Source organism: Molossus molossus, unplaced genomic scaffold (assembly GCF_014108415.1).
Source record: "Molossus molossus isolate mMolMol1 unplaced genomic scaffold, mMolMol1.p scaffold_m16_p_13, whole genome shotgun sequence".
Lineage (NCBI taxonomy): Eukaryota > Metazoa > Chordata > Mammalia > Chiroptera > Molossidae > Molossus > Molossus molossus.
In genome coordinates, this window is record NW_023425348.1 from 80,077,941 (window position 1) to 80,091,671 (window position 13,731).

General features: G+C 41.1%; 1 protein-coding gene across 8 annotated transcripts in view; it reads left to right on the forward strand.

Annotated features, from left to right (window-relative positions):
• ALKBH3 (alkB homolog 3, alpha-ketoglutarate dependent dioxygenase) overlaps positions 1-13,731 on the forward strand; it is a 66,903-nt gene that overhangs the window by 25,492 nt on the left and 27,680 nt on the right. For 7 of the 8 annotated variants that reach the window (XM_036258208.1, XM_036258207.1, XM_036258211.1 and 4 more), the window contains one exon: positions 5,815-6,024. In XM_036258208.1, coding sequence (XP_036114101.1) covers positions 5,815-6,024 — 210 coding nt within the window. Of the gene's footprint in view, positions 1-5,814; positions 6,025-9,640; positions 9,791-13,731 lie in introns of those variants that run through there. The other variant, XM_036258212.1, reaches the window with a different exon arrangement.

The following is a 13,731-nucleotide window of genomic DNA, read 5'->3' on the forward strand; positions in this document are numbered from 1 at the left end:
TCTTCTGGGGATTGTCAGTCTATACTTCACTTCCACGTCTCTGGGACTACCTCATTCCTCAGACTATTATGTTCATTATATTCCACAAATAAGTGAGATTATATGATACTTGTCTTTCTCTGTTTGGCTTGTTTCACTTAGGATGATACTTTCCAGGTCCCTCCATGTAGTCTCAAAGGATAAGAGATCTTTCTTTCTTACAGCTGTGTAGTACTCGATTGTGTATATGTACCACAGCTTTTTTATCCATTCGTCTACTGATGGAAACTTAGGCTATTTCCAGATCTTCGCTATTGTAAATAGTGCTGCTACGAACATGGGGGTACATATATTCTTTCTGATTGGTGTTTCAGGCTTCTTAGGGTATATTCCTAGAAGTGGGATCACTGGGTCAAATGGAAGTTCAATTTTTAATTTTTTGAGGTAACACCATATTGGTTTTCATAGTGGCTGCACCAGTCGCATTCCCACCAGCAGTGTACTAGAGTCCCCTTTTCTCCACACCCTCGCCAACACTTGTTGTTTGATGATTTGTTGATGGCGGCCTGAATTAGTGTTTTAAGTTTCTTTGGATATATACCCAGAAATGGAATCACTGGATCATAGGCAGTTCCATTTTTAATTTTTTGAGGAACCTCTACACTCTTTTCCACAGTGGCTACACCAGTCTGCAATCCCACCAACAGTGCATCAGGGCTCCCTTTTTTCTACATCCTTGCCAACACTTGTTGTTTGTGGATTCTGACAGGTGTGAGGTGGTATCTGTTGGGTTTTAATTTGCATTTCTCTGATGATTAGTGATGTAAAGCATCTTTTCTTATGTCTGTTGGCCATCTTTATGTCCGCTTTGGAGAAGTGTCTATTCAGGTACTCTGCCCATCTTTTAATTGTTTTTTTTTTGTTTGTTTGTTTGTTTTGGTGTTGTATGAACTCTATAGATTTTGGATATAATTAACCCCTTATCAGATATATCATTGACAAATATCTTCTTCTATTCAGTAGATTATCTTTTAGTTTTGTTGATGGTTTCCTTTGTTGTGCAAAACTTTTTAGTTTAATGTAGTACCATTTGTTTATTTTTTCTTTTGTTTCCCTTGACCAAGGAGATATTTCAGAAAAAAAAAACATTGCTATGAGAGATGTCTGAGATTTTACTGCCTAGGTTTTTTTCCATGACTTTTATGGTTTCAAGTCTTACATTTAAGTCTTTACTCCATTTTGAGTTCATTCTTGTATGTGGTATAAGAAGGGGGTCTAGTTTCATCTTTTTGCATGTGTCTGTCCAAGTTTCCCAATGCCATTTATTGAGTACACTGTCTTTACCCCAATGTATACTACATTTCATTTAACTGTATCATTAACCTGTTTTAGTATCATTGAATATTCTTTTACAGTGTCATTTTTAATATCTACCCAGTATTCCATATTTGATGTATACCATCAATTTTTCAAGAAAGCCTCTTTTGTTGGATATTAAAATTGTAAAATTAGAAATCTTTCATTTGAATTTGGCTAGCTCATAATTTAAAAAAATTTTTTTCTTTATTGATTTTATAGAGAGAGGAAGGGAGAGGGAGAGAGAGATAGAAACATTGACGAGACAGAACATCAATTGGCCACCTCCTGCATGCCCCCCACTGGGGATTTAGCCCACAACCTGGGCATGTGCCCTGACCAGGAATCAAACCGATGACCTCTTGGTGCATGGGTCAACACTCAACCACTGAGCCACACCCGCTGGGCCATAATTTTGTCTTTATTGCTAATAGATTTAGTTTATTTAAATACTATCTTGAACGAAATCAAAAGACATGCTTCTTTCTCAGATTTTTTAAAATATATTTTTTATTTAAATTAATTTATTTTTGTTACAGATGTTTCTCCTTTTTCCCCTATTGACACCCTCCTCCTAATCCTGCCCCCGCCCCCCAGCATTGTTGTCTGTGTCCATTGGTTATGCTTAAATGCATATAAGTTCTTTCGTTTATCTCTTCCCTTCCCTTACCCTGCCCTCCTCTAAGGTTTGTCAGTCTAAACCCTACTTCTATGTCTCTGGGTCTGTTTTGTTCATCAGCATATCATCTTTTTTTTTTTTTATCCTACCCTGAGGCTATGTTTTTCTTGATTTTTAGAGAGAGTGGAGGGGATTGAGAGAGAAGCATCACTGTGAGAGTGAAACACTGACTGGTTGCCTTCCGAACATGCCCTTACTGAGGATCCAACCCATAACCTAGATATGTGTCCTGACCAGGAATCGAGCCCGCATTCCTTTGTTGTATGGGACAGCACTCCAGCCAACTGAGCCATCTGGCCATGGCGTTTCTCAGCTTTTTTAAGGGGGATTCACTGATGTTTATATATGTGTGTTGGGAATACTTGCTTATTTTTAAAATATTTTCTCAAACTTAATATCCCACAGCACAGGAACAGATTCAATCATAGGTTATTAAGCTCCATTTAGTCTTTATTCAAACTAAATCTAATATAGAAACAGAAGAGTGCCCTGACTGTCTGGGAGTCCCAGCTCGACTTGGGTAATCCCAGGGGCCGCTCTGTGGCACCTAAGCCTCTACAGAACACTCTTTGAAGTCCACTGAGTGGGTCTTTTCACTTCTGCAATTCAGATTTTTCAGACTCTTTTCCTCAAATGTCTTTTAAGGATAGAATGTCTTTACTGAACAGTGAGATGATGCTGAATTTTAATTTAGACATTCAGTTCTAAGGGATCTGTATATAGAGTATTGGTTAAAGAGTCTAAATTAATCCTCTAGTTCATTATCCTCTTTTTTCTCCTTTTCTCCTTACTTCACCACCAAAAATAACTAAGAAAAAATATATAGCCACTTAGAAACATAAGCAAACTTGGTGTTATCACAGTGCTCAGCCCTTAAACAAGTCAGGAAAGTGCTAATTGGTTTCTCAGTCACATGGCAGGGAGCTGTCTTCCAGGTCCTTTACATTGTTTTTCTTGTTTAGTGTAATTCCAGCATCTGATCTTTATCTCCATGAAGTTAAGCTTAAAGCTATAAAATAAATCAGAAATACAGCTTGCTAACATTATTACAGAATTTCCCTTTGAAAGTTATTCTCTTGAATGCAGGGTAGTTTATTAATATTTGTTTTATTGACCTAAGTTTTGTTCTTATTGCTGTTTACTTTTTAAAATCCTCTGGTTAGAATGTAATGCTAATATCCATAACAAGGAGTCCCAGGTTTTACCATGGTTTTCTTGTCACAGCAAAGCTGAATGATTCTGCATATGCTTCCCTGGCAGTTTTACCTCACAGTAGCCACGGGACATACTTAATAGTCACACTGTGCTTTTCCTTGCTGTACATTCATTCCTTTGCTACCAAACCTAGAAAGTGTACCTTGAAGGGCTTCTCTAATGTATCAGTTCTTAAAGTACAATCTGTGGACCCTGGAAGGGGGCCACAGAATCCTTTTTGGAAATCCACAAGGTCAAACTATTTTTATAATAATACTAAGACTGGCCCGGCAGTATTGCTCAGTGGTTGAGCATCGACCCATGCACCAAGTGGTCAGGACACATGCCCAGGTTGTGGGCCCGATCCCCAGTGAGGGGCATGCAGGAGGCAGCCAGTCAATGTTCTCTCTCATTGAAGTTTCTATCTCTCTCTGCCTCTCCCTTCCTCTGTCTCTAAAATCAATAAAGAAAAATAAATAAATAAAATAATACTAAGACTGGATGACATTTTTACTGTGTTGAATTTGCAGTGATGGTGGATTAAAAAGTAATGGTGGATAAAACTTAGTTTGAATCAGGCATTGTCATCAAACTGTACTAGTAACCATTGCATTCTTCACATTTTTGTACTTCCAGTTTTTTAAAAATATGCTGGTTCCTTTAAGAACGTACCTCAATGAAACAATAAACATTAGTTTTATTAAATCGCAATCTTCTAGTACATGTCTTTTTAATAGTTTGAGGAAATGCAAAGTACATGTAAAGCATTCCTTATACAGGGCAAGTATGACGGTTGTTGAGAAAAAACACTTGTGTAACCGTGTAAGCTGTAAGCTGAACTGGCTACTTTTTCATGGACCATTTTTTTTCCTTGGAAGAACAACCAGTAGACAAACTATAGTTATTCACACTTGAGTATTTGGCAAACATATTCTCATAAATGAATGAAGTGAGTGTCACTTCAAGGAAAATAATGAACAGGATTTATTACTAATGATAGAGGTTGAGTTTTCAAGCAAAAATTAGAATTTTGGAAAAACTCATAACTGCCACCTTGATCTTGACCTCTTTCTATTACTTTGTCTTCTCTGATGAGATCTGTGGTAATATTAACAGATGTGATTTTTTGATATTGTACAATGAAATGTGTCAACAGTCAGAAGATCTGTACAACTCAGTGAGCCAATGTTTTCCAAATGACCAACACTTGATGTTACAGAACTATACAGGATGAAAAGATCCATTCAAAATGCGAGATGGACCAGTGGATTTAAGTATAACAGAATATGAAAAGTTTGTTCATATGGTTTTAGATTCCACATTGCAACTGACCTTTAAGAAATTAGTACTTGTTGAGTTTTGGTGTAATATCAACGAATATCTGTAATTATTTGAAAAAGCTATGAAAGACTCTTTTCTAGCTCCATATCTGTGTGGAGGCAGCTTTCTTCACATGCTTCAGTGAAAACAACATATTGTAGTAGACTGACTGCAGAAACAGATCTGACAGTCAGCTGTGTTCAGTTAAGCCAGACATTAAAGAGATTGCAAAGCAGTACTGCTCCTCTCATCAATTGTTTGTATTAGAAAATATAGTTATTTTTTATAAAATAACATTTTGTTAACATGTAATGGGTTTGTTATTTTTAAATGAATTAACCAATAGCTTACATTTTTTCAGCTTTAATCTTTAACATGGCAAATCTCATAGCTGTAACCCTTATAAACAGAAGTTCTGTGGGGTCCTCAATAGGTTTCGATAGTGTCAGGTTTGAGAACCACTGTCCTAAAGGAAGTGCTCTGTAAAGCACCTGCGGTTTCTTGGAGGAAAGACATAGAATTCTAACAAGAATTAATCCAGCTATGCTGCTGGTAGCTCCAGAGTACAACCTCAGGCCAGGAGTCATAGCTTCCTGTAGTGTAGACAGTGATTTCTAAAGTGTAAACTACATAAATGAACTTGGTGCGACCTGTTAAAAGCTTCTGGAGTTCACAGTATACACTTACCAAGGCCATGTCATGATTCCATCCTGTAGAAAGGAATAGTTTTCCCCTGTCAGGTTATGTTTTTAGGAAGCCAGCCACTCTGGAAATATTAAATATCTTTTTTTTTAAAGCAGTTCTGCCAGCCACAATAAAATGGGAATAGAATGAACAGAGGGCCACCCAGCAAGAAAGCTGTTTTGCTGCTTCAGACTTCAGTCTTTATTTGCTAACTGCCAGGGAGCCATCAGCCATGGTGGCAAACCAAACTCACTGCCCCACTTATTGACTACCATGGTGACCGCCCCAGATTATTGACAGTTCTTCTTTTTGAGGGTCATATATTTAACATGGAAAGGATGAGATGGGTAGATAGGCCTGGTCCTCATGGTATTGTTATACTAAATTTAATACCTTATTAAAATTGCAGAGATCATGTTGCTCAAAATAGAAATAATGGATGAGAATTGAACTACTCTTCTTGTCTTCTGTTTATTGCATTTCAAGTGGTTTGCTTATTCCGTGCTCCTGTTTTTAACGTGACTGATTTTGCACTTTCTTTCTGTTTTTCCATGTGGCTGCCATCTGTGTCTCTGCTCCTTTTCTTGGCCTGTTGATTGCAGTGGCACCCCGTGCTGCGCACACTGAAGAACCAAATTGAAGAGAACACAGGCCACACCTTCAACTCCTTGCTCTGCAATCTGTACCGAAATGAGAAGGACAGTGTGGACTGGCACAGCGATGACGAGCCCTCGCTAGGGAGGTGTCCGGTCATCGCTTCGCTTAGTTTTGGTGCCATGCGTACTTTTGAGATGAGAAAGAAGCCCCCACCAGTGAGTATTCTTTTTTTTTTTTTTTTTAATTTTATGTTCTTCCTGCCTTCTGTCATTCTGTGAAAAAAGTAGAGCTCCTATTTTCAGATTTAGGGGAGAGGAGTATGTGATTTGTTGCTGAAACATTTTGAACTGATTGCTCATCCCATGGTTAACTTTTGATTTCCAAAGTACCCATTCATTCATTTACTTACCCAGCAGACACCACCAGCTGGGCCAGGTGCGGGGGGCTCATTGTCATGGGTGGAAAGGACAGATGCAGTCCCCATCCTTTTGGAGATTGGTAGACAGATATTACTAATTACCCAAATAATTACAATTATGGTAAATACTATAAAGGAGGACTTATGAAGGGTTGGCCCAAGCTAGTGGGGGCAAGGAGGGAAAGGAAGGCGGCCCAAGGGAGATGCCCTTCGTGCTCTGAGTGCCTCCTCCCTGTGGGGAGCATCACAATTGTCCTCACTGCCTTCTTAGCCTCCTCCCAGAATCCTGCTGGGTCTTCTTCAAAGAGGAAAGTCACCAGATATCAGAGGTGGGGGACTGTCCAAGCTCTGGTGGAGAAGCAGTGACTAAACTGACTGTATAGTAACTTCACTTTTCCGTCCCAGTTCTTACAGTACATGACAGGGAGCGATACAAGGCTGTTAATTTTTCAAACAAAAAAGTATAGAACCTTAGGACTAAGATAGAAAGATAGTAGGTACACTAAGAGCAGATCTCTACCAAATTATCTTACTTTCAGAGTTTGTTTCTTCCCCATCATTCATTTTATAACATTAAACCAGATTCAGTCAGCATGGAAGGCCTGCAAGGCTGTGTCTTGAATATGACTTAATCCAGACCTCATAATTATTATGAGTTAGGCAGTGCTCATGTCTGTCCTTCATCAAATACACTTCTTTGAGAATGCAGTTAATGGACTGAACTGTTTCCTGACACGTATTTGGGTTTCCAAGCACAGTATTTTGAAACATAATGTGTTATTTGCATTTATGCCATTAAGTACCTTTTGTATGTATACTTTCCACTGATTTGGGTTTTCTTTACTTTGTTTACACAGAAATTTTGATCTGTGTTAGCAGGGGATTGTCAGTTGCCAGTGAGTTACTGAGTGAACCTGCCCTGAGCACTTTGAGTAGTTTCGTTGGCAGAGCCTTCTCATGTACCAGGGAATACCACTCGAGAAGCAGACTGCCCAGCCTTTGCCATATTCCTTTGAGGTCTTGTTATGCTTTTCCACATAGGCTTCCACTCAGTTAAATCCCAAGTTCACACATGTGAAGAATTCATCCTGTCCTTAGTAAGACGCTGTTACATGAATAGCAGAGAAACACCATGTCTCATTTTTATTTTTATTTTTATTTTTTTTTTTATCCTCACCCGAGGACATTTTTCCATTTTTGTACAGACAGTGGGAGGGAGAGAGGGGAAGAGAGAGAGAGAGAAACATCGATGTGAAAGGGACACATCGAGTGGCTGCCACCCGCACGACCAAACAGGGCCGGGGACAAACTGCAACCAAGGTACATGCCCTTAGCGGGAACCGAACCCGGGTCTCTCCGGACCGCAGGCGGGCGCTCTAACCGCTGAGCCAAACCGGCCAGGGCCACCATGTCTCATTTTTAATTGAGACCCTTCTCTCAAACCAAACATGGAACACCAAGTATTTGCTAGGTGTGGTCCTGGGAGCTGGGGCTGGAGCCATGAATAAGATGAAGTCATCTTTCCCCTCCTGGAGCGCAGGATCTAGCAGTGCTGTGCCTTCCTCCTGGAGGAAAAGCAACAGCATGTCCTCTGTAATCCACTATGGTCCTAATCTCTAGTTCTCAGTTCTTTTATTTGTTGTCAAGTATTTACAGATTCAGTGACTGTTTCTTTACACACATACATTTACCACCATCCCCTTTTAAAAAACATTTTTGGCCTATTTATAGATTGAAGTTTAAGAATTCCCAAAGCATGCTTTCTGGATAATTAGTTTTACTGAATAAGCCGTTTCCAACTGCTGTTAAGCATTAGTAGTGTTCTGGTGTACAGAACACCTCCGTTCCTTTTTGCTTCCAGGAAGCTGAAGGCTTTTGCTGATGGAAAACATTCATGGTGCTCAAGAGCTGTTTCTTGATAATATACTTCAGTTATCTTATAGGTTAATGCGTGGATGAAGAATATAACTATCACATAACACTGTTTCTTAGGGCAACCACTTGGAACAAAATCTCCGTTTAAAAGAGAGACTGCTCATACTGAAGCTTTATCTTCTCAAGGCTTCTTGGAGTCTGTTTTGATTAACGTGAGGGAAAGTACAGGCCATGAAACACTAACAGCGTAGTCAAGTCCCTTTAATTGTCTGCCAGTAGCAGGGGAATCTGCAGTATAACTATGGTGGCTGATTTGATAAAAATACAGATCTAATAAGTAAGAAAATTTGTCTGAGATTTTGAAACAGTGTTGACAAGGAAACAAAATTGGGGAGGAAATATAAATGTGTTAGTACCTCAGGTTATTAACCCTAGTAAGTTTTGGCTTCCTACACAGCCTTAGCTATGATTGAAGTTATTACAATTTTATATTCCTTCAATTCTGGCTTTTGTTTAAGATGGGGAAATTAATGTTAATATATTTGAATTATAATCATGCATAAAGTGAAAAACAGTTTAAAAAATGAATTTTCCCCCCAGAACCTTTAAGTCTCATTCTTGAGTAAAGAGAACCCAAGTTTAGCTTTTTGAAAGACTCCAAGTTTAACAGATACAAATCTGGGGCTCTGCAAATCTCGCTAAACTTGTGCGGAAGCCTTTCTTTGAGTTGACAGCCTTGAAAATGTGTCTAGAGTACATCATCTTCATCTTACTGTAATGACCCCTTTCTGAAGGATTGAAAGGAAATGGTTATTGCAAGTCTTTGTCTACCTTTATCTCTAAACTCCGGTGATGGCTCTGGGAATATGACTCATGATTCGTATAACCCAAGATAAAACAAATTTAAAAGCAGAAGTTGGGTTAGTCTTCTGTGTGGAATTTTAGGAGTTCGACTCTCTGTAACTCTTAGGCACCTATCTCGGTATGCCACTATAGATAGTAATTTTCCTGTTTGTCACCAAGACATTCAGAGTGTGCTAGATGTTGTCAGAGGGAATCTCTTTCAAAATCCAGTTTGTTTCAACCTATCAGAAGAGAAGCAACTATCTTTTTGCCTTCATCAGCTTCCCATCTGAAACGGACAGAATCATGAGATTTCCTGCACTTCATTCAGATGTGCAGTTTTAAGACAGAAAAGCATCTGTTTGGGGGCACTTTCAACGAGAAATAGTCTTTCTTTTTTACAGTCAAACTCCTCCACCCCTGCAGCAGCTGTTTGTTTTGGGTCTGGCACCTTAAGCAGATCTGTAGCTGCTGATCTTCTGAAAGCTGTCCGGGTTCCACACATTGTGTTCCTAACCACTTCTCCCCGTGCACTGTGCCTGGGAGCAAACATTTCACTCCTCCGAGGTGCCAGTCCTTTTTCACTGTTCTGCAGTCCAAGTCTGTCCACTCCTGCCCATTCATTTTGATTTTAGAATAAGTTATTATTATTTTTTTTATCCTCACTTGGGGACATTTTTCCATTTTTTTTTCAGATAGAGTGGGAGGAAGAGAGAGAGAGAGAGAGAGAGAGAGAGATATCGATGAGAAAAAGGGACACGTCGCCTCCCGCCCAACTCCAACCGGGGCCGGGGACAAACTGCAACAGAGGCACACGCCCTTAGCGGGAACTGAACCCATGTCTCTCTGGACCGCAGGCCGACGCTCTAACCCCTGAGCCAAACCCGCCAGGGCTAGAGTAAGTTATTTTTTCCTTTGATGATAAGGTGCCTGGGGGCATAGCAAACTTGCTTGTTCTTCCATTCACCCCATCCCTTTGTTAACTTAGTTACAGACTGAGGGAATAGCACTACATCTGCCTCTGGCCAGTGTCAGGTTATACCATCTTAAGAAAAAAGGAAAGCTTACCAGATATTCCTCAGACACTTTTGAGAAATCAGGAATCATTTTGATTCTACCCAGCTGAGTTGTGAATGCTCGTTCACACTCCTTGTCCCGAGTGCAGTTGTCTTTTCAGACTGCATCATGTCCCTGCTGTAACTATTAGTCTGGTTCTTTTTCCAGCTAGCTTTAATTCTATACTGAAAAACAAGCTGGAAGAGGAACTACAAAAGCCATTTGACAGGCTGCTATTTCTCTGTCGGTTACCATGGAAACAGGGATGGCTGCATTGGGGGGGTTATTAGATAATAGCAGGAAGTTTGTGATGCACTGGAGATTTAGAGGTCAGAAGCCTTGTTTTTCTAGCAAATTACTCATGGATAAGTTCTGTCCTTCATCAGCTGGATCCCAAAAAGGCGAGGGGCTTCTATCTACCTCATGGTGGTGGAGTTGAGGCAAACCAGTCATTTCTGTAACCACGCCTCCCTCTAGCACCTTCTGAAAGACGTGAACCCTGTGCACGTCACCCGGAGAGATGGTTGTAAAGCCCCTGCAGTGGTGGCGGCTCTGAGTGCCCAGTGAATGGGAGGGCCCCGTGCCTCCCTTGCTCACAGGTTCTGTACATACCTGTGGGAAGAGTGCAGGAAAAACCGGTCAGTTTGATCATAAATAGACATTTTTCCAGGACTTAAGGATAAGTGACGATATTGGAATCCAAAATAATATACTGACTAGCTGAAATTTGAAAACTGGGTAAACTGTGTGTGGTATTTCATGGAGTAGTGACCTCCTCCCCCTCAGCTAGCACCCCATTCTGCTGCTGTTCCAGTCCTCCACACTTGCTTGTCCATCCCCTGCTTACAGCATCTGTCCCCAGAAATGACAGGAAATACTTGAAAGAAATCATTGATAACCATCGTCTTTTTAATACATACCCTAATGAAATTTAGAAAATCAAGTTTCCTGTTTCTGAAATGATATTTGTAAAAAGCACTTATCTGCCTCATTTATACTTACTCCTTTTTTGTAAGTGGGGATGACGATTGGCATCTGCTTGATGGGAGAAACAGGAAGGTTTTCCCAGGAAAGGCACTCTGAAAGCCGTTGCAGTAATCAGTGAAATTTTAAGCTGTTATAATGGTCGATGTCATGGTGACTTCTTAGATGTGGAAATTGAAAAGGAAAATTAATGGCAGTGAAGCTAAACTCCAAGATTCCCTTGGCTTGCGAAGCAGCATTGATTGAGGGAGAGAGGAGGACGCGGGGAGAGTGAAGTGGCCTGTGGACCAGGCATCGTGATTGAGTTTTTGAGCGTCTTTCTCTAGGGTCGTGTATAAATGGTTTGGAGAGAGCGAGTGAGTAAACGAATCTGTGCATGTTTAAGCAGATAGTCCTGGTAGGACTTGAATTACCTTCAGACTTGACATCCTTTGTGAGTGGGAATCATCATTTGCTTCCTGGGGGCCTTATCTCAGGCTAGAATTTGTGCCAAGACTGCCACTGGGTCTGATTAATTTTTGCAAAGAGCCCTCCAGTTCTGTACTGCCAGTAACAGTACTTCTAGTCTTAGGAGAACAACCTTTCCAAGGTGACGTGTTGCGTTTGTCCTGACTGGGTATGGGGTCTGCTTACAAACTTGACTTTTTTTAGTTCCCAATGGTAGGTTTTTTTCCCTCCCCTTTGCTATGCTCATAAGAACTAATCCTAAGCCTTCTGGTGATTTTCTTACCTTTCACAAGCCACACATTTTTATAGTGAATGACTGAATGACTGCTTAGCTGAGGCAGGGAAAGCTTAGTGAGTTTGAAGAAGAAGGATGCCCCATGCCGAAGGAAGCGGGCACATGGGGAGAATAGCAGGTGGTGGGATGGGGAGAGTGGGCAGGGCCAGGTCATGCGGAGACTCATGAGCCTCAGGAAGGAGTGGATTATATTTTAAGCACATCAAGAAGCCATTGAAGTGTGTTAAGCAGAACAGTGACATGCTCTGATTGGTCATTTTACATGGTCTGTTGCTACTGTGTGGATCTTGGCCTAGAAAGGAGCAAGAATAGAAGCCAATAGACTAGTTAGGAGGTTGTTGTACCTTGTATGTACATGGGATCAAGGCAGAGAAGGAGAGAGGTGCATGGAGCTCAGAGGAGCAGGGTGTTTTAAGAGAGGCTTGGAAATAATGGTCTGAAGGAGTTAGGGAGTTCTGTCTCTTGGTTCTGAGCTCTATTAGATATGAGAGACATGATCACCTTCTACATGAGAACGTTTCAGGGAATTTGGAATCCTCTGGGGATATGTAGGTTTCAGTGAGGACATGGAAGTGTAGAAGGACCCTTCAGAGCACAGTAGGTTAAGAGGATTTAGGGGTATTTGCTTGTCACCGAAGGGCAATTTTAAAAGACACTGTGGAAGGGTGCAGGAAGGAGAGGGTGGGGCGGGGTTATGTCTGATCAGGCTATGTCCAGGAATGGTTTGGGGATGAGCGCTCTGCTGTTGACAGATGACTGGAGAAGTGTGCACTTTTGCTGGTGACTGGGATCAGCTGGGTGTCAGGAATGGTGGAATTAGTTCTCCTAAACTCTTATAGGAAGGAGAGCATTTTCTGGTGAGATAGTCCTAGGTGAAAACAATTTTGAGATCACAGCTCCTTTACGTTGCATTTCCTGGAAATACTGTATTACCAAGACTGGAATCTTCATCAGACAAACCCTTCTGGTTTCAGAGGCACATTTGTGTAGCTGACTGTGACAGTGAGTGTGAAGACAAGTTGGGTTTTACTTAAATTTAGTGACTTCTCATCCCTGTCCTATCCTCAGTACTAGAGCAAAAACAAATCTGAACAGCAAACGCTGTCGGCAGGTGTGTCCCACCAGACTGCATTTGCCTTGGACCCGTCCCGTCCAGAAGGAAAGATGGGTGTCCTCGTGCTGGTCTTGTCTGCAGTGCTAAGTGCAGATGCTGCGGAGAGAGCCCCTGCCGCAGTGAACAGCTGGACCTCGCAGGCCCCTTTCTGTGAGTGTGTGGCCCTGGGGAGGCACAGAGCGGGGGCGTGCTGCTGCGGGGTGGGGGATTGCCCAGCCAGTCCCTGTGCTTAGTATTCACTCACCTCACCAGAACCTTTGTGCCAGATCAGTGCCAAGATCAGGAAAGAGTGTGGTAAACACCCAATAATTTGTTTTGGCAAGTGAGTCTAAAATCATTTTGAACAGATAACCTCAGTGATATAGAATCTATGCTTATTCAGCTAGCCGTACTTTAGCAGATCTCATTTCAGAAACAGCTGCTTCTGTTTTGAAAGTAATGTATTTCTGATCGATGCTGAGGATATTATTTAAAGGGTGGTTTGAGTCAGCAAAACAACTGTAGAGATGGCTTTGTAGGGTCCTTGCTGTATTATGTCTATCCATAATTTTCATAGCTAATGTTTGTTTATGTCAGATTTTAAAAATATGTTACCACTATGTACAAGAAGTCCAGCTGTGTCCCCGTATTGGCACTCTAGAAACACCTTTGCAGTCCAAACATAGCTGCAAGCTGAGATGATCCACAAAGCAGTCTAGAAGCCAGGCGGGGGGGCTGGAAAAATGATTTTGGCGTAGTCATAAGTTGGAAGCTAGGGCAAGTAAAAGGGCAGTTGGCCCTCAGCTAGTTAAGTAGCTATAGCGCAGGCTAACATTTAGATTTTGAAGTATTTCAGTCTGCAAGAAAAGCCTCGACCATAATTCTTAAGCAACTCCATATATGTCTGATTC